At 29.7% G+C, this 27,241-nt stretch overlaps 4 protein-coding genes and 1 non-coding gene across 8 annotated transcripts; 3 read left to right on the forward strand and 2 right to left on the reverse strand.

The window, feature by feature from the left end:
• The first annotated feature begins 6,243 nt into the window (after positions 1-6,243).
• On the forward strand, positions 6,244-6,832 carry LOC127241438 (glutaredoxin-C1-like). Its single transcript, XM_051260488.1, has one exon. It carries the CDS (start codon positions 6,347-6,349, stop codon positions 6,713-6,715), a length of 369 nt encoding a protein of 122 aa, XP_051116445.1. The 5' UTR covers positions 6,244-6,346; the 3' UTR covers positions 6,716-6,832.
• A 789-nt stretch (positions 6,833-7,621) lies between these two features.
• Positions 7,622-13,552, reverse strand: LOC127241190 (protein MICRORCHIDIA 7). Of its 3 annotated transcripts, XM_051260117.1 has the most exons (19): positions 12,559-13,552; positions 12,002-12,076; positions 11,858-11,892; positions 11,691-11,769; positions 10,632-10,724; positions 10,411-10,495; positions 10,257-10,332; positions 10,042-10,170; positions 9,868-9,966; positions 9,683-9,784; positions 9,438-9,593; positions 9,261-9,356; positions 9,114-9,165; positions 8,929-9,040; positions 8,506-8,854; positions 8,284-8,402; positions 8,078-8,141; positions 7,873-7,995; positions 7,622-7,766 (listed from the first exon to the last, which is right to left on the reverse strand). In XM_051260117.1, exons 1-19 carry the CDS (start codon positions 12,959-12,961, stop codon positions 7,671-7,673), a joined length of 2,343 nt encoding a protein of 780 aa, XP_051116074.1. In that variant the 5' UTR covers positions 12,962-13,552; the 3' UTR covers positions 7,622-7,670. The 3 variants fall into 3 exon arrangements, with proteins under 3 accessions (XP_051116074.1, XP_051116072.1, XP_051116073.1); XM_051260115.1 differs by having other exon boundaries at positions 9,261-9,593; XM_051260116.1 differs by lacking the exon at positions 12,002-12,076 and having other exon boundaries at positions 9,261-9,593.
• Positions 13,553-15,224: 1,672 nt separating this feature from the next.
• On the reverse strand, positions 15,225-19,278 carry LOC127241530 (uncharacterized). The gene is made up of 10 exons (XM_051260643.1): positions 19,053-19,278; positions 18,911-18,982; positions 18,305-18,384; positions 17,418-17,517; positions 17,276-17,329; positions 17,111-17,188; positions 16,587-16,684; positions 16,439-16,496; positions 15,500-15,621; positions 15,225-15,387 (listed from the first exon to the last, which is right to left on the reverse strand). The coding sequence occupies exons 1-10, from the start codon at positions 19,236-19,238 to the stop codon at positions 15,234-15,236; spliced, it is 1,002 nt and encodes a 333-aa protein (XP_051116600.1). The 5' UTR covers positions 19,239-19,278; the 3' UTR covers positions 15,225-15,233.
• Positions 19,279-19,339: 61 nt separating this feature from the next.
• Positions 19,340-19,413, forward strand: TRNAV-AAC (transfer RNA valine (anticodon AAC)). Its single transcript has one exon. It is a non-coding gene; the product is annotated as a tRNA-Val (tRNA).
• Positions 19,414-23,235: 3,822 nt separating this feature from the next.
• Positions 23,236-27,097, forward strand: LOC127241411 (photosynthetic NDH subunit of lumenal location 5, chloroplastic-like). 2 transcript variants are annotated; one of them, XM_051260447.1, is made up of 7 exons: positions 23,236-23,309; positions 23,431-23,655; positions 25,028-25,166; positions 25,259-25,347; positions 25,974-26,025; positions 26,116-26,207; positions 26,790-27,097. In XM_051260447.1, exons 1-7 carry the CDS (start codon positions 23,286-23,288, stop codon positions 26,934-26,936), a joined length of 768 nt encoding a protein of 255 aa, XP_051116404.1. In that variant the 5' UTR covers positions 23,236-23,285; the 3' UTR covers positions 26,937-27,097. The 2 variants fall into 2 exon arrangements, with proteins under 2 accessions (XP_051116404.1, XP_051116402.1); XM_051260445.1 differs by having other exon boundaries at positions 23,255-23,309; positions 23,425-23,655.
• The last annotated feature ends 144 nt before the right edge of the window (positions 27,098-27,241 follow it).

Genomic DNA, 27,241 nt, shown 5'->3' on the forward strand with positions numbered 1-27,241 from the left:
CCACGTGTCCGCCATGTGTCGCTGACTTGGCGGGACATCTGGCGGACACGTGGCTTCCGGCGAGTCACGCGGGCGTTTCTGGCACCGGAGGACTGAAACAACAAAAATTCTTTACTTATGGGACTAGTTTGCGACAGAGTCCACTTACAAAACTAAAATGATAAAGGGTAGTTACAGGACATAAAAAAAACAATTTACCTTAGTAATAATAATAATAATAATAATAACAACTTAGGTTGTATGGCATAGGACAATTAAATAGGGTTGGAAGAGTGATGAGAATTTATTACTTTCCTATGAAATCTAAAATTTGTGGCTATGTGATAAATATATATATATATATATAAATATTGTACTGCCAAAATTATTATTTCAATAAATACCTCTATTTAATTCCATCTCACTCGTATCCTAAATTATTTTCTCATAAATATTTAATAGGTAATTAAATACCCTATTCTTCACACATTGTGGACTTGTTTAATTCTTAGTTAATGTTCTTAGGGTGTGTTTGTTCCAGGGTTTGAATTTTGTATTGAGATTTGAATAGTAAAAATTTTGAATTAGAATAGTGATATGATGTGATATTTTGAATGTAAAATTAACATTTTAGTATAATATACTCCCTCCGTCCCATATCTATATATCCATTTGCTTTTTAAAGTATAAATAAAGATAAAAATACTAAATTAACCATATTAGTATTGTATGCTCTAAATGTAATGACATTTGTGTAATATATTGTAAATTAGAAGGATATTTGTAATGTTAGGTAGATAGTACAATTACTAAAAAAAGAAATGAATACTTTGTTATGGGACAGACCAAAATGAAAAAATTGATAGATTGTCAAGGGACGGAGGGAGTAAAAAATAAAAAATAGATATTTGATTTGATATTTTTTGAAAAAAAAAATTGATAAATCGTGAAAATCTTTTGAAATCCTCCAAACAAACACACCTTAAAAGATAATGTCATTTGGTTTATGCATTAATATTTGATAGGAAAATATTTTTATATTTATATAATTTATTTTACAAATTTATTGTATTTGTATTATTATAAGAGACTAGTAGAGTTATTTTATTTATTTATTTATTTTATTGATTTGTATTATTTATTAATATAATAATTAATATTCAAATATCTAAATACAAAAAATAAATGACAATTTTCTGATGAGACGGAGATAGTACTATATATTTTTTTTTTATGTAAAATTATGAAAATTGTGTGGTAAAAATCTTGAAATAAATTCAAAGTATTCAAAGCATGTAAATTTGTTGATTAAGGATAAACTATGTACTTTCAAAATTAGTCTATTTGAGTTCTGCATGGAAATTTTAAAAATTATATATATATTTTATTAAAAAAATTAATAAAAAGTAATAAAAATAGTTGATAGTATATTTAAATTTTTTGTTAGAAATTAAAGTAAAAGAAAAAAGAATGTAATAAATATAGTGATATTTATTGTAAATAAATATTGAATTGAATTGAAGGTGATAGTTAAATGTTAATTAGTTAATTTTATCAAAATTAATAATTAAACAAATATATCTTTCTTTTGTCCTTAAAGAAATAAGAATAAATATGACGGACAGATAAAATATTACTCCCTCCGTTCCATATATCGTGTCTGCTACACTGTAGACACGGTATTTTAGGAGGGGTGTAATTAGTAGATAATTATGAATGTATTAGTGAAAATAATTATCCTATAATATAAATAATTATAAATTAAGATTAAGATAACTAATTAGTATAATTAAAATTAAAAAAAATAAATTAAAAAGTTTAAAATGAGATCAAAGTGTGTAATCATTTTTAAAAAAAGGAAATTGACATGGAACATGAGACTGACAGAAATGATAACATGTACATGGTATGTGAGACAAGGGATTATAATATATGGATTTTATTAAATAAATGAAATGGTCTTGTAAAATTTAGTAAGATTAACTTTGGTAGAGTTTAAAGGAAAAAAAATCATAGAATTTCTAAATATTAAATTAAAATTAAAATAAAATAGATTGTGCATATATATAATTTTTCGTTCAATTTGAAAGTATTTATTTAAAATTTTATAATAAATTAATAAATAGTAATTTTTTATTAGTCAATAAAATTATGTAAAATTATCTTGATATTTTTGTCTTTAATACTTAATGTACAAAATATATTTATATGACAATTCAAAAAATAAATGGGACATAAATTTTGAAGACAAATATAGTCTTTCTTATTATAGTAAAAATAATTTATATATAAGTACTAAAATATTCATAATTTTTGTACAAATATTTATTTTTTTTTATATATATAATTACAAAAATATTAAAATCATCTTAAATACTTTTATTAATTAATAAAATGATTATTAATTATCCCAAAAAATTATTCTCATTTTTCTTTTTTCTGTCTCTTCCTTAAATTTACTTTATTATTAATTTTGGCAAATTTTTTTTTTTTCAACATTTAACTATTACTTTTCAAAATACTCTTACCTACATTTTTACTGTTTCTTTTTGTTTGTTTAATAAAATACTTATTTTTTAATTTTTGTATTAGCTTCAATGAATTATTTTTTTCGGACGAATATAATATTATCTTCGTCTCGCAATAAGAGTACCATTTATTTTTTTTATGTAAATTTTTTAATATTAGTATTATATTGATTTGTAATAAAAATGACAAAAATGCCCCTAATAGCATGATAAAAGTAACGTAATTTGTTTAATATATTGTAAAATTGTAAGAGTATTTATTATATGAGATAGGTACAAATAAAAAGACAAAAATGCCCCTGTTAGTATGATGTAATATAAAAATAATGGCATTTGTTTAATATAATATAAATTGTAAGAATATTTATTATATTAGATAGGCAATATAATTACTAAATTAGGAAATAATACCGTTGTTTTGAGAGATACAAAAATAAAAAATGATATCGGACGTAGGAGAGTATTATTTTTTTTATTTTTTATTTTAAAAAAATAATACTCCCTCTATCCCATAAGAAAAATACCATTTTCTATTTTTGTCCGTCCAAAACAACGATACAATTTCCTTATTTAGTAATTGTATTGTCTACCTAACATAATTAATACATTTACTTTTTATATCACATAATCTAATATGGTCATTTTTGTCTTTTTTTCACTATAAACTAATATAATACTAATATTAAAAAATCTACGTGTAAAAAGTAAACGTCACTCTTCTTCCGGGACGGAGATAGTATTAAATTGGGACAAAAATGAGTCATATCAAATTCATTATTTAAATTAAAAACCCAGGAAGAAATTAACCACCAAATTAATCAAATTATAGAATTTTATGTAGGGGTGACGAAATATCCGAAATTCGAAAATTCGATCTAAACCAAAATTTAAAATTTGGTTTGGATTTTTCGGATTGAATTTTTGACAAATTTTAGGTTTTCGGATCGGATCGATATACTTAAAATCCGAACCAATCCGACATCTGAAATATAATATTTTAATATATATTTTTTATTATATATATTTAATATTTTATTAAAAATTATTATATTTTAATATAAAAAAACTCAAAATTATTAATTATATTTTAATATGTTTACTTTTATATATTATATATATATTTAATATTATAAAATAATAATAAAATATAAAAGAAATTTACAAATTAAAAAAATAATTAAAAATATTTAAAATTTCGGATTTTTCGGTTTGGTTCGGATTTTTTAGTTCGAATTTTGGATTTTCGGATTTCAGATTTCGGTTATTTCGGTTTGATTCGAATTGATTTTTTCAAAAATTTCGGATTTTCGGTTTAGTTCGGATTTTTTAGTTCGAATTTTGAATTTTCGGATTTCAGATTTCGGTTATTTCGGTTTGATTTGAATTGATTTTTTCAAAAATTTCGAATTTTCGAATCGATTCGAATTTGGTAAAATCCGAACCGAAAATCCAAATGCTCACCCCAATTTTATGGACAGAATCATATATAGATATATATATATATTAATTAATTTATTTAAATTTTCAAGTAGTATATATATACTAAAAATAAATGAGAGTTGAGATAGTCACGTGACGGTAATTCGGAAATAAATATAAATCCGACAGAGGAAAGGCTAAGCCGTCCAAACGCCCATAATTCAATAGCATTAATTAAACACTGCCTTATATAATTAATTACTATTTAATTAATTACCTCCCTATAAAGTAAATATACTGTATTCTTATTTATGTAATTAATGACCACTTTTAATGGACATTAAATAAATTAGGTCTGCCCATCCATCATCAAATCTGGCTCCCAAGTCCCGCCACTTCCCAAGAATCCAAACTCCATTCCCTTGCACCCTTTCTAGCATGGATCCATACAGTTTACCCAAAATATCTTGTAGTAATTATTATTACTATTATTTGTAATAAATACATATAAATAACGAAGCATATTATATATTACACCCAAGTTTTCAAAGTTGATAAAATTTATATTATACCAAAAATTTCAATTATATTGTAATTTTTCATAAAAATATATATACTTTATATACTCGTAAAAAATTATTAATTTAATGCATAATATTATTTTTTGTATTAAAAGTATATTTTCATATCTAATACTCTCAGAATTATAGTTTGAGTTGTGTTTGCGTGAGATTTTAGGATTATTAATATTATATTGGTACTGAATAAAAAGTACGGGTAAAAGACTTTGTTGCCCTTGCGAGTGTATTAGTGTAAAAAGTAGTGACAATTGTGTAATAATAATGAAAAAGTAATGGTAGTTTTATAGTGATATGGTTATTTATAGAAATGAGAATACTGTTTTGGGACGGACAAAAATAGTAAACAAGACTATTGTATTGAAATTGAGGGAGTATAAAAGAACACTTTTTACTAAAAGTACTAGACAACTACACTGATAGTTTTTAAAAATATACTACCTCCGTCCGGCTCTAAGGATCTCAATTACTTTTTGCGCGTTGATATTTGAATATTAATTATTATATCAAAATGTAGTATAGATTAATAAAAAATTTTAAAAATACTTCAATTAGTGGCTTATAATAAATACTAATAGAAGAACATTTGTAAAAAATTATACAAATATAATGATATTTTTAATGTTAAGTATAATAACGAAAAATATAAATGTGATCCTTAGAGGCGGACGGATGAAATATTACTTATAAATTCACTTATCATTAAATAATACTTACCGTCCCAACACATTGTACTAATTTACTATTTTTGTTTGTTTTATTTAAAATACCGTCAATTTCCAATTATAATACAATTCATCATATATAAATATCAAAAGAGGTATAATTTTTACAAAAATATTTATTTTTTTTATTTTAAAAAATAAGAATATCAAAATCATCACATGTACTTTCATTATTAATTAATAAAATATTATTATTTTTAATACACTACAAAAGAAAATAGAGGTATATTTTCACTTTTAACGGAAGAAATATCTCATAACTCAATAAATTGACGTGACACAATAATCTAACATAAAATAATTAGATTTGAGTCAAAGATTTTAATTTGATTATGTATATGGGTTACCACAAATCCGACACGATAATAAACATGTCGGGTTAGGGTAGATTCTCTCGACTCGAATTCGACACGACAATCCGATTATAATATAATCAAGATTAGTTAATATATTTATTATATATGTAAAATAATTATAATTTGATAATTAACCTACATATTAATATAAGCCAATTCCAATTTTAAATAATTTATCATATTCACTATACACAACACTAAAATCGAAAAAACTTAACATAATACAACAATTCGAAAAAAAAATTTATATTTTAATAAATAATTTCGACTCAATTATGTATACGACTCCACAAAAATTCAACAAAATAATAAACAAATCAAATTAAAATTAAATAATTTAATCCGTTTAATATATTCAATTCGATATGAATCCAACACAAATCGATCCATTGTCAGCTATAGCGGGACAACCAATGGTTATTTCTCCTATCCTACAGCCGCCTTACATGTCTGCAGGGCATGTCTTTGTAATGTCCCACGATTAATGCCCTAATTAATGACCACACACACATACGTACGTACACGCACGCGTTTCAGACAATATGAGACAAAAACTATACCAAAACAAAAACAAACCCCCCCTACCCCCCCACCCCACCCCACCCCGCTATAAATACTTCCCTTCCATCGCATCATTTCAAACACATCAATTTCCAACGTATCTTTCTCTTTACACTTTCTTAATCCAATTTCCACTCGTCATTCTCGGAATCCTCGAAACCGAAAATTACCAAAAAGCCCTCAGACGGAATATTCCGGCGATGGAATACCAAACGGACGACGGAAGCTGCTACTATGCGCCGTCCGCCGGCGACGTGTCGGATTGGGTTCTCCGGGCGGCGTCGAGCGGCGCCGTCGTCATATTCAGCAAGAGCACGTGCTGCATGTGCCTCGCCGTCAAGAGCCTCCTCTCTAACATGGGCGTCAACCCCACGGTCTACGAGGTGGACCAGGACCCCAGGGGCAAGGACCTCGAGCGGGCCCTCTCAAGGATGCTCGGCGGCGGCGCCGCCGTGCCGCTTGTCTTTATCGGCGGCAAACTTATCGGCGCTATGGACAGCGTCGTCGCCGCCCACATTGGCGGGACCTTGGTCCCGCTCCTCCGCGAGGCAGGGGCGCTTTGGCTCTGAATTAATTAATTATAATATGTATTATTATTTTTATTAAAAAAATGAATTTTGATAATGGGGTTTTAATTTGTGAGTTTTTTTCTTTTTTTTTTGGCAGACTGTAGTTTGTATTTAATGGTTCGGTTAATTTCATCTCATGTTTAAATGTTAATTTCTTGTTATTTTAATTTTTATTTATTCAATTCTGCATGTATGCATGAAATAATAATAATAACAACATTAAATGAGAGCAGATAATATACATGTAGCAATAAATAAAGTGCCTCCAATAATTATTATTCTAGGGCGAGTTACAAATGTAGGATCGAAGAAATTCAATGATACTAACAAATAATTTATTTTCAGTACCATAAATTTTTTAATTTCACAAAAGATTGCATTTAATGATTGTTTTATTACATAAACCAAACACACATAATTAAGTTTATTAATTACTAGGTTTTTTTATTTTATTTTTAATTTAATGCAGCCTCTTTCACTTTCTATCCACCTAGAACAATAGAAAATTAAATAATTTGTTCTTTAATCCTTTTTGAAGTTAATATTATAATGTTAACATAAAGTATAATCCATTTTAATTAGTTTCTTTTCTCAAATTTTTAATACCTCATGGGCGTGTTTACTTTAGATCCCAATTACTTATTTACTTTAACTAATTAAAATCCGATATTGATTAATTATTTCATAATTATATAATATATTAAAATAATAAGGAATAATTATTATGATTATTTAGAAAAATTAGTATACTGATGATTTCTTAAATTAATATATACAGTTAAAAGAAAAGTTCTCACAACTCTTTAAAATATTGTTGAAAATTGTGAAATAATTTACTATAAAATTAATTATTAGTTTCAAAATCCTTAAATTTACAATAAAGGAGTTCCGGGACTCCTTAAATCTACTCTTTTTTAAAAAAGTTATTGACTTAGTACGTTTATATGAAAAAGCCCTAGCGGCAATGGTTATGGCGGCACGCATTTGCAGCTGCAGCGGCATCCATCTTCTTCACCTTCTCCAGCAACGCTTCAATGGTTTCCGAAGCCTCCTGTCGTCGTCGAGTGGATCGAAAGCACACACGAGGTCAGATTACATTGATTAATTTCACCATACCATTACCATAGATCGATTCGATTCTATCTGGTTAGACCTACCTGTAATTTCTTCCTGATTGTCGCTTCATTTTCATCGCGTCGCCTTCTTTCTTCTGCAAATGAGCTCACAAACATTTCCTCTTCTCGATCCAACTGTTCCACCTTTCGATTCGCCTCTTCGAGCTGCGCGAAGCCATAGCATAGCACATTTGTTAATCGATCGATCGAATGGAACGATTTATTGTGTTATTTGCTCTGTTTTTACCTGAGTTTGTAGCAAATTGTTCTCGTCCTTTTGGTGCTGTAGATCTTCCAGAGCATTCCTTAAACTGCAAATCGAAATTGAAGATTGAATGCCAAATCTATCTAACATATATAAATTGTTTACCATGCTTTGTGAATTTTGGTGTTCTGTGGTTAAAAAAGTTAGGTATATCGAAAATTTCAGAATTTCATCGATCAAATGTTTACCTAATCGTCAAATTTTCATTCTCCTGTCTAAGCTTATGAAGATCTTCACTTGTAACAGGAATAATCGTCGCCGCCTCCGGTTCGCCTCCTTTCGAATCGGTCGAGGCGGTCTCATTGATCTATTTCAAGAAAAAACCATTCATCGATTACTTGTTAAAGTTCCTAAGCCTCTCTACTCACACGAAAATGATTAATTCAAGACAAGTAATCGAAGAAGAATACCTTGATCGGAACCGTTGCAGTCTCTGTTCTCGAAGTTTTCTTCAGAGGCGAAGCGATTCGAATGCTTCTAGGTCTCCTAACAATCTGCGTTTCAAATCGAAAGCTCATCCGCCCTGTCCTCGGAGACGCCATTTGTGCTTTCACCGAAGATATCGGACTTGGCTCCGGCAAAGATGCGCCACCCGGCTCCGGCGACAATTCTGCGGAAGCATCGTCGCTGATGATCGTCGTCTTGTTTTTCCTACGGCCGGATTTGTTTTTACCGCCAGTCGAAGCTTCTGGCTCGGGTGAAGCACAGTTCTTGGGCCCGCGCCGCTGAGCGTAGCCGATGAGATGGCAATTCCGGGACCTGCAGAAAGCGTAAATCAATCATAAAAATGGAAACCGACGGTTTGAAACAGAACTTTGAGAAAGGTGAGAAACCAGTAGTTTTTCTGGTTGGTCATAAGTCTCGACTCGAGTCGAGACAGGGCGGTCGTTCGCTCGAATCCCTGTTTATCGTGCGCTGGCTCGACAAAGTTCGCTTCGAGGACACCTGAAAAACGACCAACGTTAAGATGACCGTCGATAAAATGCGTTCGATGCAACGATAGGGATGGACGGCATACCGATGACTCCTCTGCCGTCGCTTCCGGCTGGGTTCCAAACCCTCCAGAAAGGCTGTAAGAAAAATCGAAAAACACCCAGCGGGCGTAAGTCGAGTTCGAAGTCGTAAATTAATCGAAACAGTGAGAGTTACAGCGCATCGATCGAACCTTGATAAGGCGGTTCTTGTGGTATACGTTGAATCCTTGAACGTCGATATGGTGTTTCGCGTCTTTGATGAATCCAATCACCCCCGTCGCGGACATCTGAGTCGATGCAAGGAAATCGAACAAGAAAAGACGTGAAATCGGGAAAAAAACGACAAATGTACGTATGCAAAGGCTTACGTTCGGATCTTTCGATGCTGCGTGAACTGCCGGTTTGTAATGCATCTCTTGGGGGTAAATCATATCGTCGATTATATCGTGATGCTCGATGTCAATGCCCCGTAAGACGATGCGAAATCCGGGTGGAATCTCGCGGTACAGAATGGCAGCATAGCTCTGCAACAATCATTCAAAACGAGATCAAAATGAGCGATCCGGATGATCGATGGGAAGATCGGAAAAAAAGTCAAAGAGGGAATTCGTACCCTCAGCGAATGGCGATAAGTGAAAAAGTGTCTCGAGCTCGGGTATAGTTCCGAATTCTCTATCTGGCTCTCGTCTCGGCTGGCTCCTCGAATTTGTATGTCCTGTTCGACAAGAAAATGAACGGATACAAAATTCGACAATAAACGATGAAGATATAGTCAACGAGAAGAGATTAGAAACGAACATGTTCGACTGTGTCGAAATCCAATTCAGGCGATCCCTCGTCGTCTTCCCAGAGATTGTAGATTATGATCCGGGTTCCTTGTTCTTCCAAGAAATCGAACTGCAGAGGAGAAAACGAAAAATTTTTGATCATCTAGGAATAGTATATGTTCTTAGTCATCGATTCGAAAGCTACCTGACGAAGAAGATCTTTGTAGTTGTCGAACGGCGACCATTGCTGGATGATTTCGAGATTTCGTTGCCAAGAGTGAGCGGAAGATTTTTCGTGTTTGATCCAAGTCCTTTCCCCTCGGTCATAATCGATCTATTTGTGAAAATTAAAAAAACTCGATTCGACTCGTTACCAGCTCTACAAGCTCGTATATATATATGGAAAATATCGAAACATACCATTGGAACGACTATATCTTCTTTCCCGGTGTTCTGCAAGAATGTGTAGGACAACAATCCGATGCTTTGTGTAGGCCTACGACACAACGGCTATTTTCAAAGGCTAAATATACAAAACTAATCAATCATGAATAGTAAAAACACAATGACTTACTTTTCTCCGTACATTCCTCGACACCGTGAGAACACGATAACATCTGCGCCGAGCCTCATCGTGCTAGTCTTGAAGCCATTACCGTCTATTGCAAATGCGAAAAGATAAATTAGTAACAATACCGAAGAATAAAGCTTGCGCAAAAGCACGATCTACGGATCGATGAATATATATATATATATTAGCATAGATATGGCGATAGAATTAATTGCACGCCCTACATTGTCCGATTGTGTTCGCCATTTTGCTCTTCGCCGAATAGCCGAGGGACATGCATTGGCGCATTTTATTTGGAGTCATGCCGCCGCCGTTGTCTACATATATACGCAAAATATGTTCGAATCAAAACACAAGTGCTATATGGAAACTTAAAAATCGCATGTTCTTACACGACTAGATCGAACATAATAAGGAACAATATTGTCAAGACAACTCGAAGATTCTACTCAAAACATACAAAATATTTTCAATAAATATAGGTTTTTTTTTTTTTTTTTATAAAATATCATATCAAAACTACTGAATAAATTAAACACAATTTGACTATTGTTAGATAAATAATACTTCTTCCTACCGCCTCCTCTAAGGTCACATTTATCTTTTGCATAATTGTACTTAATATTAAAAATATCCGTATATTTGTAAAAAATTTTGTACACATATGCTTCTATTAGTATTATAAGACACTAATTAAAGTATTTTTGAATTTTTTTTTTAATTTGTACTATATTTTGATATAATAATTAATATTCAAAGATCAATACGTAAAAAAAAAATAATTGAAACCCTTAGAGCCGGATGAATGTAGTATATAATTTATATTAAAATATTACAAATGTAATATATGAACTGATAGTACATGATAATAGTTCATATTATATCATTATTACGATACTAACACAACGCAATATATAATACTCTCTCCGTCCCAAACAATGTGCTACATTTAAGTCGGGCACGAGATTTTAGGTGAGAAGTATTAAATAGGATAATTAAGTAATTAGGTGATGTGATGGAGAAAGAAGTTTATATTTTATTTTTTTATTAGGGTGATGTGATGAGATAAAGTGTGGAAATATAGATTAAGTATGATTAATTATTTTCTAATTTGGAGATATTGCAGGGTATTTGAAACATACCAAAAATGAAATATTGCATGGTGTTCGAAACGGAATGAAGTACTATATTATTGACAGTAACACATGTTTCAACAATAGCCATATGTTTGTGTATAAGATTACAATATACCGATTTCCATACATATAAATATATATACACACCTTGAACTACCACCATTTTGTGGCTATTGTTATCGTTCTCGAGCACATCAACGCTCACATATGTTGCTCCATTACAAACCTATCAAAAAACACGTATGTTCATGATCGAGCAATCGATTAAATTAAAAGAGGATTTTTTTTAAGAGATATATGGGAATCGAAGGTACCTCGTCTAGAGCATTATCGAGAAGCTCTGCAAAAGCTGGATTGGAGATAGCGAAAACATTCGATCAAGAAAACTAACTATAAATAAAACTTAAGAACAACAATGCAAGTAAAAAAAAAAAAATAGCATTTGAATATAAGCAAACCTCCCAAAGCCCATTTATGGCTTGTAGCATTTGAATGCAAGAATCTTGGATGAACCCTAACATGATCCATGTCAACTGTGCAATCGAATCGAATCGAATATCGACATTGTTATTAACTTAAAAACGCTACATGAAAATAAGTTACATCCATAATTCTTTTAAGTTAGGATTTGGATTTGAATTTTATGACATTCCAAATTTGAATTGAAATAATTTTTTATACTATTTTCATCAGACAAAACTATGTGACATTCATTTTTTATTCTATGCTTTTTTGATAATTTTTTTATAATACTGACACTTTGCTTTTTGCACATTATACTTTGATATTAAAATATTATTATTTCTAAGTCTTCGTGTCCGTTAAAAAAAATTATGTTGCCACAAAAACTTGGATTTGAAGATCTTGGTCATCTTGATTAATAAAATTCTTGCATGCATAAACCCCTAATCCCCAATTCCTAAACCCTAATTTATTTATTTATTTTTTTGAAAAAAAAAAGAATTCCAAATTGAAACTAAAATTAAATTATAGCAAAGGTTCGTCAACAACGTACCATCGGAAAATCGGTCATTGGCGGCGGAGGTCGCGACGGCGCCGCCGCAGTCGGCGTCGTAGTCGCCGGCTTTCCAAAACTGGCGGCAATTCCTGGCCAAAGCGAGTGTAGTAACTCCTCTCTCTTTCTTCACGACTTTCTCTTTCGAACAATTCTTCGCAGGGTTCACGATTTTCGCGCCGTTAATTTCGACCGTCCGATCGGAAATCGGATCGAGAAATCCAGCGGGCAGAATCGATTCGACTCTCAGCTTCTTGCGCGGCCACGTGGCATCGTCGAAATCGGAATCGGAATCAGAACTGGAGATGAAGGCGGAACCACCGCCGGCGCCGGCGCCGCCGCTGCTGCTACTACTCGTCATTGATACGACTTGCTGACGTCGGCGCACGATTTTCTCAGGCATATCGATTCTCTCTACCTGCGGCGGCAAAAAAATTGAGGAAACAAAACAAGGATTCGGCGGTTCTCTATTATGAATTTCTTTATATATATTATGTATATATAGAGAGAGAGAAGAGAGAGAAGAGAGAGAGAGAGACGATTAACTAGACGAAGGAGGTGATATATATATATATATAATATGGATCAGGTTCGGATTATCGGGTCGGGTTGTGGGTTTGGACTTGTTTCCTAATATTTGAATTTGAAGATTTTGGAATGTTGAAAGTTTGAAAATAAACGCTCGATTTGAAATAACGGTAAAACTTTTTAAATTTTTGAACATTTGAAATTTGAAAACACTTAATTTAAAGGAGTGAGCTTTATAACATTTCAGAACGTTGTAAATTTGAAAATAATCAATTTAAAGAAGCGGGCTTTTTAAGTTTTTGGAACATTGTAGATTTGAAAACACTAAATTTAAAGACGCAGACTATATCAGCTTTTGGAACGTTGTAAATTTGAAAACACTCAATTCAAAGAAGTGGGATTTTTAAATTTTCGGAACGTTGAAAATTTGAAAACAAGTACTCAATTTAAAGAAACATCAATTTTATTTTTTTTTGAAGTTTTTCGAAGAATAGAAATTTTAAAACACACGCTCAATTTGGTTGGTGGAAATTATTAGTTTGATAGTAAACCAAATCAATTTAACGGTAAACTTTTTCAAACGATGAAAATTTAAAAATATGCACTTAATTTTGTATGAAATTCATAGTATTAATTAGTTGTTCATTGTCCACGAATCCGTGTTTGATATACTAACCAAATAAATTTATAGTAATGATAAATTTTTCGAAGAATAAAAATTACAAATATGCACAATCCGAGACAAGAATTATATACATTGTTAATTAATAATGAAATCCAAAGTATCTAAATGAGATGTTAATAAAAGATTGGATAAACTCAAACAATAACAATATAATCGAATCTAAAATATAAATTAAATATTTAAAATATAATAAATATCTCAACATTTTTTTTCAAATTTAAGTCGTAGAAGTCGATTTGAACATGTGCAAGAGAGATTAAAAACGACTAGGATGATTCGACTTAGTGAAGACATTTGCAATTTGATTGTCAGAAAAGATGAAAGACAATCCGACATTTCCATTAACAACATGATTACAAACAATGCAACAATCAATCTTGACATATTTGGTGCATTAAAAAAAAAAAAAAAATGTATCATTATAAGAAATATAGATAGCATTCCTATTGTTGCAATGCACAACAAAAAGAGATGATTAGGATCACCAAAGGTATGATATTCCGATTCAATGTTAAAACGAAATTCGATTATTTTCTTCTTGTTATACAAGGAGATACGACGATCATGAAAACAGAAATTAAAACCATTTATTGAGCGACAATCCGTAAGATTGCTTGCACAATGAGTATCAGAGTAACAAAAATAAAAAATAAAACACTAAGGGTGTGTTTGTTTGGGAGATTGGATTGGATTTACACTATTCATCCAATTTTTTTTCCAAAAAAATATCAAATCAAACACTTATTTTTCATTTTTTATATTATACTAAAAATCAATTTTACATTCAAAACATCACATCAACACCTATTTATATCACATCATACAACTATTCAAATTCAAAATTTCTACTATTCAAATCCCAACTCAAAAATCTAAACCCCCAAACAAACACACCCTAACAAAACTTTTCCAAGTGTTTAAAATTTGAAAAGTAAAAAAATTAATGTTTGATGTTTTATTTTTTTTTTTAAAAAAAAAAAATACTAGCAAATGTAATATATATATATTTATATATCTTAAAAACATACTATTGATAGATAGTATCAAACTTCCAAAAGTATTAATGTCTATTGCATAATATCCCATAAAATAAATTGTTGAAAATTCGTCGGAATTTGCCGAAGTCCGAATCAAAGTCGGACAATTTTATTTTTGGGCTTAATATTTTTCGGACTTTTGGTATTTGATGAAAGAATTTGATTAAAATTAAAGGTGTCGGGGTTGTGGGTCTAAGAGGATTATAAAAATAAAATAAATTTGGCCCGATGTCTATTTTATTCAAAGAATAGAGTGCAAGCATGTTATGTACTGATTCTCTTCGGCGCTGCCTCTTCTTCTCTTCCAAAGCTCCTCTTCTTGTTCTCTTTTTCTAAGATAAGTAGGATGAATTTTAGTTAAATAATATGATATATATTTTAGACTTATTTCTTAGTTTTATACGATAAATACGCACCTGGTCGGGTCAAGAAGACCACCCGCAGCTAAAGACTCGATCGACACTTCGCCCCATGATCCATTTCTTATCAGAAGTCGATAGCTGCGCCTGCTGGACAAGCAATTGCACTGCTTCTTTGGCATTTTTATAGCCACTCTGTTCTACGACGAAAGGGAAGTCGCTGCAAATCATTCGATTGTAAACATTACTTAAGAGAATATAATTGTGTCGCTGATTGTGGATAGCTAAAGAATAGAAGATTCCGTGATTTATTGAAATGATCTGTGAGTCACCTTCCCCACATGACTCGATTCGCACCATAGCTGCTGACCAATTTGGCTAAAACATCAGAAAGGTCGGAGTATGGATATGGGCGTCGCGACAATCTGAATAGAGCGCTGAATTTTACATAAACCTGTCGCAAGTAGGCACAAATTATTAGGATTTAAAGTTTCATACTTTGTATACACAATTAGAGTTTAGCATCAGTACCACAGTACCCAAGCTCAACTCGCTAACAAATTCTTAAAGTCGAACTCGAGGTTGAACGAGTAGATAAAGTTGAACTTGAAATCGAGCTCGGAAAAGTGTGTTTATACTCGAGCTCTATTTTACTATAAAAGACAAAGTATAAGTATATTTTTTTTATTACAGTGTTTAACATAATTCTAATTATCGATCTCTCATATTTTTTTAAAAAAAGCTACTCCCTCCGTCCCATACCAAGCTATCAATTTTTCTATTTTGGTCCATCTCATACCACTGTACTATCTAGCACAATACTAATAAGATTATTTTAGTCATTTCAACTTTATTCATATACATATCAATATAATACTATTACACCTTAAACTCTGTGCAAAAAGCAAATTGATACTTATTTTAAGGGACGAAGGAAGTATATAAATACAAAACATACATAAACGTAAAAGATAATAAGCTTTGAAAGTTGAAACTAATTATAGTACTACTAAAAAATGTAAATTAATATTTGCAGGCTCAATACAAAAATTTATTGAAAACACAAACATATAAAAAATAATAATGCAAACTCATACCAAGCTACTTGACAAGCTTGCGAGCAACAGAATTGGTGCTCATAACTCGACTCCATATTACATTCAAGCTACTCAATACTTGAGTCGAACTCGATTTTTTTGAGTTCAATCCAAGTACTCCATCAAGTAGCTTGGTTCAATATCATCATTATATGCATCAACGTACTCGCTTACTTGTGGAAATCTGGACAGGTTTAGCAGTTTCGAAAACACTTGTTCTTCTTCGGGGTTTCTGCAAAGATGATTGTACAAAACTGAAGTTGATAGGTAATGCATATTTAGTGGTTGAAATCTCATCGAAATGTGAAAGTTGGGCACTTACGTTGGGGGTTTACAAAAAGCCAAATGGTCGAGGAGTACGGTTGTAGAAGGAAATTCTGTGCAGAGTTCTTCGATATCTGATATATAGTGTTCGAGACCCTGGAAATGAAAAGTTTCAGTACAATGTGCAAAATAAAGCTAATGTGTTTATGCGCAACACAGCTACGATATGGTAAATCGTTAATTTTTTTGCACACGTACAAAATCAAGAAATGAGAAATACTCTCTGTCCCATATTTATCAATTCATTCGCTTTTTGTACGGAGATGTATAAATAAAGGTAAAAAGACTAAATTAACCTTATTAGTATTGTACGATATAAATTTAATGACATTTGTGTTACTGTGTAATATATCATAAATTGGAAGGGTATTTGTAATGTTAGATACATACTACAATACTACAGTTATTAAAAAAAAAATGAATACTTTATTACGGAACAGACCAAAATAAAAAAATGAATAGATTGTTAAGAGAACGAGGGAATAGTAGTTAAAGTCATGTTCTAGAAATAAATTTCGAAACCTTCATTAATAGGAAACCAACTGCAGCTCCGAGCTCCCCAGCTTTCGCGAACATGGCCTTCCCGATCTTATTTGTCATCTGCAAAGAACGTTATCTAACAAATAAAAAGTAGATCGTGAAAGTGATTGGAGAGGTGTTGTTCGAGTTTCTTGAGCAGAGACGTACCGACTGACCAGACGGCCACAATTCCGGGTTGAATCGCACGGCACGATAACCATCCTGAAGCAGTATAAGTCATCAACACAACAATTTCCAAAAAGATGAAATTACAACACTAAAATATAACATCGAGGCCATTTATTTAGACCTTGGAAATAAGTTCTTCCAGCTGTTTGATCCCCGTCCCATCCTCAGCTGGATTGGCGAGACAACAACCAATAAATTTCGAAGGATACTTCTTCAACACGCTGTCCAAATATATACTTTAAGAGATCGTATTCACCGAGATTGAAATGGACAGAGTAGATAGTGAAAGCTAGTAAAAGTCTACTACCCAAGGTTCGATCACATATGAATTCCAACCAAAGGATGAAATCAATAAAAAATTAGCAAACATCACTTTGTTGACTTATAAACAATCAAATAATTTTGCTCGATTCGATGTTGGCGTTGTTGAAATTTTGATATTTTGTAATTCAAGTTTGAATACAAATTATATTCGACTAGATAATAAATAAAATTATATATAGTATAAATTATAGCAAATATATTTTTCTAAATTAAATAAAGCAAAGCAAATTTATTTATAACTTTACCCACGATTTGTTATCGAAAGAGAAACAAAAAATTTTTCATGACAATCCGAAAAGAAAAGTAAACATAGAATTAGACGTCCGAGGGGTATATAGTATAATTAAACCAAACTATACAATAATATTTTAAACAGGAGTAAAATAAAAGAACTTATGTGTTAATTTGCAAAAATTTAATCACGAAAATTTTAATCGAATAGCTTCAAAATGAATCGACTTTAGAATCAAACATGTAAATGATATTATTAAGAACATACTTTCAAAATTCGAATGGAACCAAACAATATGAACACAAATACAAACTGCAGTTAAGATACGAATCAAATCAAATTTCAAATAGTTTCACAAATACCAAATCGAACATAGTATCATTCGATTCAATTCAATGCGAATACGATTCATGCCAACTCATGCTACACAAACAAGTGTTAACAAATCTAACCTCGATACATAGGAATGGTTGAACATATAATTTATGGGCTGCACTATGAAGGCACCATCTACACCAGCCTCTTCCATATTCTACAAACACACACAAAAAAAAAAAAAAAAAAAGAGTTTTACTAATCCCTAAAATCGTCCAATCAGCAATGATTTTCAGTAGAGCTTGCAAAAACTGCCCGACACGACAATCCGACACGAAATAATTGGATTTGGGTCAAGAATTTTAATCTGATTATGTATAAGGGTTAGACATGAAACCTACGACGATAATAAGCGGCCGGATTAAAATTGGATTTTTCAATCTGTTTAAAGAATTCAATCCCCATTTCCGGCTCTAATTTTCAGTCACAAAACAGTCCTGAATTTTGGTGATGAACATAAGATATCAAACATCTGTTTATGTATCGTTAACTTCCAATTTCAACTCACACCTGTTTGAATTTCAAAGGTTACAGTTCTTCTATAAATGACCTAATCCTAATCACAGAATCATCCGCCATTAATCAAATCAATCAGAAACCCTAACCATTAATCCAATCAATCCAAAACACGTCAATGTTTTCACAAATTCAAATTAAAAAACAAAAAAAAATCGAGTTCATACCTTGAGCAGCAATTCCACATTCCCCGGCACCGACGGCTCCTTACCTGGAAAATACGGGTAGTTCTTCGCAGCCTGCAAAATCAGCAAGAGATAAAATCAAACTCCTCAAGAAATTTCCTGAGTAGAAAGCGCGAATGTAAACCTGTTCAGGCGTCGCCCAGACGTGCAAATGTGAATCAATCACTTTAAACAAGCCGGAGCCACTGGCCGTACAACGTGTTCCATTCTTCGAATAGTAGGTCGCGTACGGCCTGCAACTTCCGAAGCTTCGGGATCCGAACACGGTTGCGAAAAGCACGAACTGCAAAGAAGTAAGCCCCGCCGCCATTGTCAAATCGCAGTAATCCCTGCCGAATCTCCTAACTACATGAAAAAGGCAACTTCATCTTACTGGGGTTATGACGTAGACATGTTGAAGCTTATCAACAAGGTGTCGTGGTGTAGTTGGTTATCACGTCAGTCTAACACACTGAAGGTCTCCGGTTCGAGTCCGGGCGACGCCATCTTTTGAGAAAGAATTATATGTTTTATTTAAATTAACTTTTTTTATTTTGTATTTATTTATTTTAATAGTGTTCTAAATGTAATATTTTATTAAATAAAATAATTTATTTAAAAAATCATAAATTTTGAATAATTAGACTTTAAAAAATCCCCAAAATATAAACACTAAGTTTTTTATTTATAATATTTTATATGATATGTTATAAATATGTATATATAATGTGGGGTTCAAACAAAAATTAAAAATTTAAAAGAAAAAGAAACCCATAGAATTTAATACTTGCAGAATATAGATGAAAACTCAAACAAGTTTGGGTGCAATTTTATAATTAATATACTATTACATTCCTTATTTATCATTTTTGTTCGTCTTAAAATAATATTTTATTTCTATAAATAACCGTATCATCATAAAATACCCTTATTTTTTATTTTATTACACAATTGTTATTACTTTTTACCCTAATATACTCACAAGGAAAAAAAAAAAAATTATTCCTAATTTTTTACCAACTACTCATGTAATATCAATATTCCTTAAGTTTCGTATTCAACCCAATTAATACTATATTTATGGGACGAAGGGAGTATTAATATTTCATTTATTCATCTCTCTCAAAATCTATTTTAGTTGAGAGATGAGTTGGAAAAAATAATTAACTGGTTATATTAATTGTCAATTAGACTAATTATGGAAGTGTTTCAAATATTCTATCTATCTCCTAAAAAAGATATTATTTTTCATTTTGTCCACTTGAAAAAATGATATTATTTTTTAATTTAGTAATTGTACTACCTACTTAACATAATTAATATTTTTATAAATTTTAATATTTTATATAAATATCATTACTTTGATATCATACAATCTAACAAGAGTATTTTTGTTTTTTTTACTATAAACTAATAAAATACTAATATTAAAAATTTACGTATAAAAACAAATGTTGCTCTTTTTGCATAACAGAGGTAATACCAAAAATTTGAATTTTAACAATTGGATTATATGATATAAATAATTATGTAATATTTTAAATATAAAATTAATTTTTAAGTATAAAATAAAAAAGTAAAAATAAATATTTAATTTAATATTTTTAAAAAAGTTATTAATAACTAAAAAATTAATAAAATTTAATAAAATAACGAATTTTTTCTTTTGGTCTTGAGATGAGTGCGCATGCACGTATGTACTTAAAATTTTTTAGCTTAAACTTTTAAGAGAGATAGTAACTTAATATGGTATCATAATTAGAACATTATGCAGATTTAGAAAAAAAATTTGGCGGAGGCCAAAATTATATTTGTATAAATAATATATAATAATTTTAAAATAATATAATACAATAAAAAAATTAGAAACATTATTTGTTTTTTCTTTTCAAATATTTGAAATATTTAAACCAATCTTTTTAAATGTTGAGTTAAATAATAATAATAATAATAATAATAATAATAATAATTTTATTAAATTTATAGGAGTAACCAATTAAATAAATTTTAAAATTATATAAAACTTAAATAATTAAGTGAGCCGAACACCCTTCAGTTCTCTTACTAGCTCAGTCACTGATTCCGTATTGGTATCCCACTGAGATATGTTGGTTGACTTTAGAATAAATAAATGATGCGTATCTTTTTAAATTTTAATTTTAATTAAGGTGAAATCGATAATCATACAACAAATTTCAATAACAATGATCAATGTTTCGTCTCAAACATTCACCTTGGCATTTTTTCGACACCGTTGGATTCTTGCCACGATTTAATTAGTCAAAGCTTCGATGACATATATATAAAAGACAAAAATTATTTTATCTTTGAAAACAACACTTTGTAATTTTAATAGATGTGTTTTTATGCTAATACGTAGAATTATGTTGATAATATAAAAAAATGTATTGTATTGAACTGTTTTTGTAAATAGATAAAATATATTATCTTCATCAACTCGCTAAGTATACATATTTTTATTTTAGACCGTCAAATTACAAAATAATAATTTTAAAAATATCTTATTTTTTTCACAAATATTTTACATTATCATCACATTATTACTTTTATATAAAAAATAAAAACAAAATATATATACCTTCAAATTAGATAAAGAAAGTATTTATTATATATATCTTAGTATATTAATATTTATATATTTTATTTTTAAAATAATATAAATTGTATTACTTCAAAACACTACGAACAAAATCATTATAAAAATCCTATATCTCCAACAATAATTTGATAATAATAAAAATCATAGTTGAAACGTTATTGTATTCATATTATAAGAGATTAATAAATACTCCTTCTGTTCCGATAATCGTGTCCTGGACACGGTATTTTAGGAGGAGTGTAATTAGTAAATAATTAAGAATGTATTAATAAAAATAATTATCCTATAATATAAATAATTATAAATTAAGATTAAGATAACTAATTAGTTTAATTAAAATTAAAAAAAAAAATTTAAAATAAGATTAAAGTGTGTAATCATTTTCCAAAAACTGAAAGTGACATGGCATGTGAGACCGACAGAAACGGCAACGTGGACATGGTATCTGGGACAGATGGAGTATATTTTTGTCTTTTTCTCTTGATTTGTATTACGTATTGATATAATAATTAATATTTAAATATCAATACGTAAAAAATTAATAACAATCTTCTTGTGGGACCGAGAGAATGATATTATATCTTCTTTATACAAAGTAAATTTAAGGGGTACCTGTTTGTTTTTTAATTTCAAATAAGATTTATTGAATTAATATAATTTTCAATAAAGATATAATACTATTTATTTTTACAAAATATTATATTAAAAATGTTATTTAAATAAAAATTCAATTACCATTTAATTTCAAATCATAATTAAACAAATTCTTATATTTCATATTATATTTTAAATATAAAATAAAATTTTAATTCTATAATATATAAAATAATAATATAAAAATGGTGTAAATTCACAAACGAGGATCACACAGCACAAGTATTCTTTTCTTCTGTAGAGGTTAATTAAAATACCAAAGGACAAGGACGGGAATATAATAAAGACACAACTGACAACACCCACACACATAAAAATTTAAAAAGTGGTTATAAAATAAAAAATAGAAAAAATAATTTGAGAATGTTTTATGTTTTTTTACCCCATTTTTTTTTTTTTTTTCAATTTTACTTTTTTTTCCCATACAATATTTTATCGAATATTATTTTAATATCAAATAAACTAAAATTTTTCAAATTTAATCAAAAGAAACACACTGTTATTTAATCTTAAAAAATATATATTTGTATAATATATTATATATAAAATGTTATTATCTTTTGTATTATACAATACGTAATTTTATTTTTTCTTTTTATTTGGACCGTATATTAATATAAAATAATGATTTAAGATATACACGCCAAAATATATATAAATAAAAATAGCAATGCAATTCTTTTTTTCTTTTTTAATTATTATTACTTATTTTGATAACGCATTATTTTTATTATTATTGAAAATACAAACAAACATTCTATACATGATGCGTATCTTTATTATAAACGTTAAAAGAAAGAATACATTAAGGGTGTGTTTTTTTGGGGTTTGAATTTTGAATTGGGATTTGAATAGTAAAAATTTTGAATTTGAATAGTTGTATGATATTTTGAATGTAAAATTGATTTTTAGTATAATATAAAAAATAAAAAATAGATGTTTAATTATATATTTTTGGGATAAAAAATAGAATGAATAGTATATATAAAATCCAATATCCTAAATAAACACACTAGGTGTGAGCTGTGTCTATATATATATATGCATGTGCGTGTGTATACCCGCCAATCTTCAGCCATTTACAATTGCACCTCCGCTGCAACAATGGCGGTGCCCTCTGCGTCTCTGGTGCGGACAGCTTTACATTCCAAACCCTAATTTGGATCAGTTCACGGTTTATTGTTATAAATTTGTTGGCGCTGTACATTGAATTTGTTTTTCTCTGTTTTTTTTTTTGGTTAAGTTTCAGTTAAGCAGGAGCTCAGTTTCAGATCCGACGAATTTCTCGCGTACCAGAACAACACCGATCGCAGCATGCTCTTTTCCGTCTTCCAGCTTTCGGAAGACTGAGATCCGGTTGGTTTCACCGGCTAGATTCTCATCTGCTTCGATTAGCCTCTCGCCTTTGCATCTACTCTGTCCAGTTCGGCGCGGAATGGATTGCAGGACTTTCTCAATCCGAATCACTGGCGAGGTATGTCTCTTCGATGGAGTTAATTCAATTATTTTCCAATTTTGGTGTAGTTTGAGAATATCTTCTGCATTCGAAAAGTTAATTTTCATATCCTGTCGATTCACGCGCTCTTAAGTTGCTTATCGTCTTCCTCGTCTCCGAGCTTAGTTAGGTTTTATGAATTGTGCATCTGATCGCTTCTCTCATCTGATTTCACTGTTTGAATTCTGGAGAGGTGAAAATATACAACTGTTTATGCTAAACGAATCCGAAGCATTACTAAATTTTTGAATTGTTTGAAACTTTGAATAATGAATCATTGGTTAATAAACACGTTGAGCAGTGCAGTAAAATCCTCAGAGAAACGAAAGTATATTGTGCTTGATTATCCGAGTACTCTGATTTTTGCTGTTCCTGGCAATCAAAGTTTCGTTTGAACAGTTTTGATTAGCGCCTGATGTTTGAATAATAGAATAATACCAAATTTTGGAAGTGTTTGAACAATTTTGATCATCGCCTAATGCTTGGGGTGATAGAATAACACCAATTGTAGCTTATCATCCATCAGAAGAAAAGTATTCTCTACATCAGTTTAAGGGTTATATTTATCTTTTACAATGTTATAATTTAATATTAAAAATATTTTTATATAATTTTTTATACAAATTTTTTTCTATTAGTATACATTAATGAAAATATTTTTTTTAATTTATATTACGTTTTGATATAATAATTAATATTAAAAAATCAAACACTCAAAAAATAAATGAAAGATGGAGATAATGTCACTTTCTTCCAAAATATTGTAAAGCCAATAAGCTACCATTCATCTATTTCCCATGATAAACTTTGTTCCCCATGCTCTTCTGTAATTTCATTTAGAGTGTGTTTGGTATAGGGAATTGATAGTAAAAAAATAAAAATGTTTATATCTATTTTTGAATAAGAGAAATAAAATAGGGAGAAATAAATGTTAGCAGTAACTTTTTAAAATTATATTATTTCAACTTTACAAAAATTATATTTAATTTTTACTATTTTTTAAAAAATTGTACTAATCTTACAAAACATCTTATATAATTTATATTTTTTTTTAAAAAAAAAAAGTCTCGTTAAGATTTTCTTTTGTCTAATTAATTATTTATTCATGTTCAATCCATTCAAATAGCTGCATTTTGTATATTTTTCAACTAAATTTTCTATTTTACCAAATAAGGGAACTAATTCTCAGTTTCTCCTCGATTCCTTCGTTCTATAATTTTTCTGCAAATCCATCATCTAAACTAAACACCCCCTTAATTTCCAAGCATTACTCAATCCTAATAAGTGATAGCTTCCAATTCTTTTCATGATACTTCATAAGTAACAATCTACATTGTTCTTAATAATCCAGGCACCCGAAGTGACTAAAAGAGTTTATCTTGAAGTAAGGATTGGAGAACCAAAAGAGAAGCTTGGAGGCAGAATTGAGATTGAACTGTATGGTAAGGTTGCGCCAAAAACTGTCGAAAACTTTCGAGCTCTATGCACAGGTGCAAGTCAATAATATTACCACGACATGTTTCCATTATCTATTGTTGATTTTAACTCTCACTCGATTTTCTTTGAGCTTTTGATTGAACAGGGGAGAAGGGGTTCGGGTACAAAGGTTCCACGTTCGACCATGTTATAAAGAATTTCTATATTCATGGAGGCGCTTTTCGATATGGAAATGTAAGCCTTCTTATTCATATTATTTTGCATTCCAGAACATTACTTTTTTTCTGTGGGTTTGTTTAGATAAACTTGGGATTTCAAAATGCTTTATGAATTAAAATCTTTATAGAAAGAAATAATATAATATGGAAATTAAGATGAATATATATTTTGTTTAATTTATGGAATAAGGATTATCGATAAATACATTTAATTATATTAACCAAGGTTATGTAGTAGATATTGGGCTATTGACACATATTATCAACTCGAAAATACTATTATTAAAAAACATTCAAGGTTATGTTATGCTTTTAGTTTTTTTCCTTTTAAGTACTTTTTACTTTATTACTTTCACTTTAGAATATCATGTTAAATAATTATGTTTATTATAAATTTTAGATTTTATTCTATTTTTATAAAAAAAATAAAAGTAATTTGGATGCCATAGTGTGTGACATGTAAGACATAACTTGTGTGTGCCATGGATTCATATTTCATGATCACGAGATCATGAGTTTAAAATTTTTGAATTGTCAAATTGTAGAAATTTTGAAAAATCTCAAATAGAAGTGAACCAAACAACATCAAGATAAATTTGTATTACCACTATATATATATATATATATATATAAACTTATCAGGGTAAAGTTGGCAGAAGCATATATGGAGCTGAATACAAAGAGGAAACTAAGTGTTAGTAATTCCTACACCTTACCTTCTTCCTTAAATTTATTTTTTTAAAAAAAAAAAAAATTAAAGTCTGAATTTGAGATTAATTTGTAGTGTCTGAAAATGGAGCTGGAAATATTGTGATGAAAAGAATTAGGGAAAATGATGACGCCTACGGAAGCCAATTTCTCATTTTGACCAACATGGTAAGCTAAGCCTGCATTTAATTTTTAATTTCTTAAAATATTTTCTTATCGATCTTATTTTTCAAGTTCTTAAAATATATACTCCCTCCGTCCTATAGGTAAGTATCCATTTGCTTTTTATATGTAGTTGTAGAAATATTAGTATTATATTGGGATACAGTAGGAATAAAGTAGAAATGACTAAAATAAATATAAAGGTAATGGTCCTTGTGTAATATATCGTAAGTTGTAAGGGTATTTGTAATGATAAGTCGATAGTACAATTACTAAAAAAAAATGGATACTTTGTTATGGGATAGAGTAAAATGAAAAAATAGATACTTGGTTATGGAACGGAGGAGTACTATCTATTAAAATATTCCTAAAGTTTTTATTATTTTTTCTTTTTTAATTTGGTTTTGAAAATTTGCCCTCAAATACTCTCTTCTTTTACAAAATCATAATTAGAGTAAATTGTTGTTATCGTATATATATGTGTAGATAAAAAAAAATAATTAAATAGATAGATAGATACACGTACGTATTTTTGTATATATATATATATATGTTAGTAATTTATGTTGTTAATTATGCCTCGATCAGACTCCAACAAATCCACTTGTGTTCGGAAAAGTTTCGGAAAAAAGCATGAACATTGTGAAATTAATCGAAGAGCAAGAAGTTGATGGACCGAAAGGTCGTCCTAAGAAGAAGATAGTTATTTGCAAATGCGGAGAAATTGCGAAATAAATTTCATAGACTCGACAATTTGGACAATGCCCCGTCGCGGCCGGCGTCCTTTTTAATAAAAAGGAAGAGTTAGATGTGTGTATGTTCAAATATATATATTCATGTACAAGGTAAATTATATATTTTTTTTTATGTCCATAAAGTTTATATTGATTTTTTTAGTTTTATTTATGCACAAACTATGAGATTTATTTTTTTTTTTAGCAAAAAAGTTATTACGATTATTAATTTATACTCTTTAAGGTTATATTTATTCATAAGTTTACATATTAAAATTTATTTTTTCATCATGTTAGCTTACCCGC

This window comes from Andrographis paniculata, unplaced genomic scaffold (genome assembly GCF_009805555.1).
Source record: "Andrographis paniculata isolate CXL003 unplaced genomic scaffold, ASM980555v1 Contig82END, whole genome shotgun sequence".
NCBI lineage: Eukaryota > Viridiplantae > Streptophyta > Magnoliopsida > Lamiales > Acanthaceae > Andrographis > Andrographis paniculata.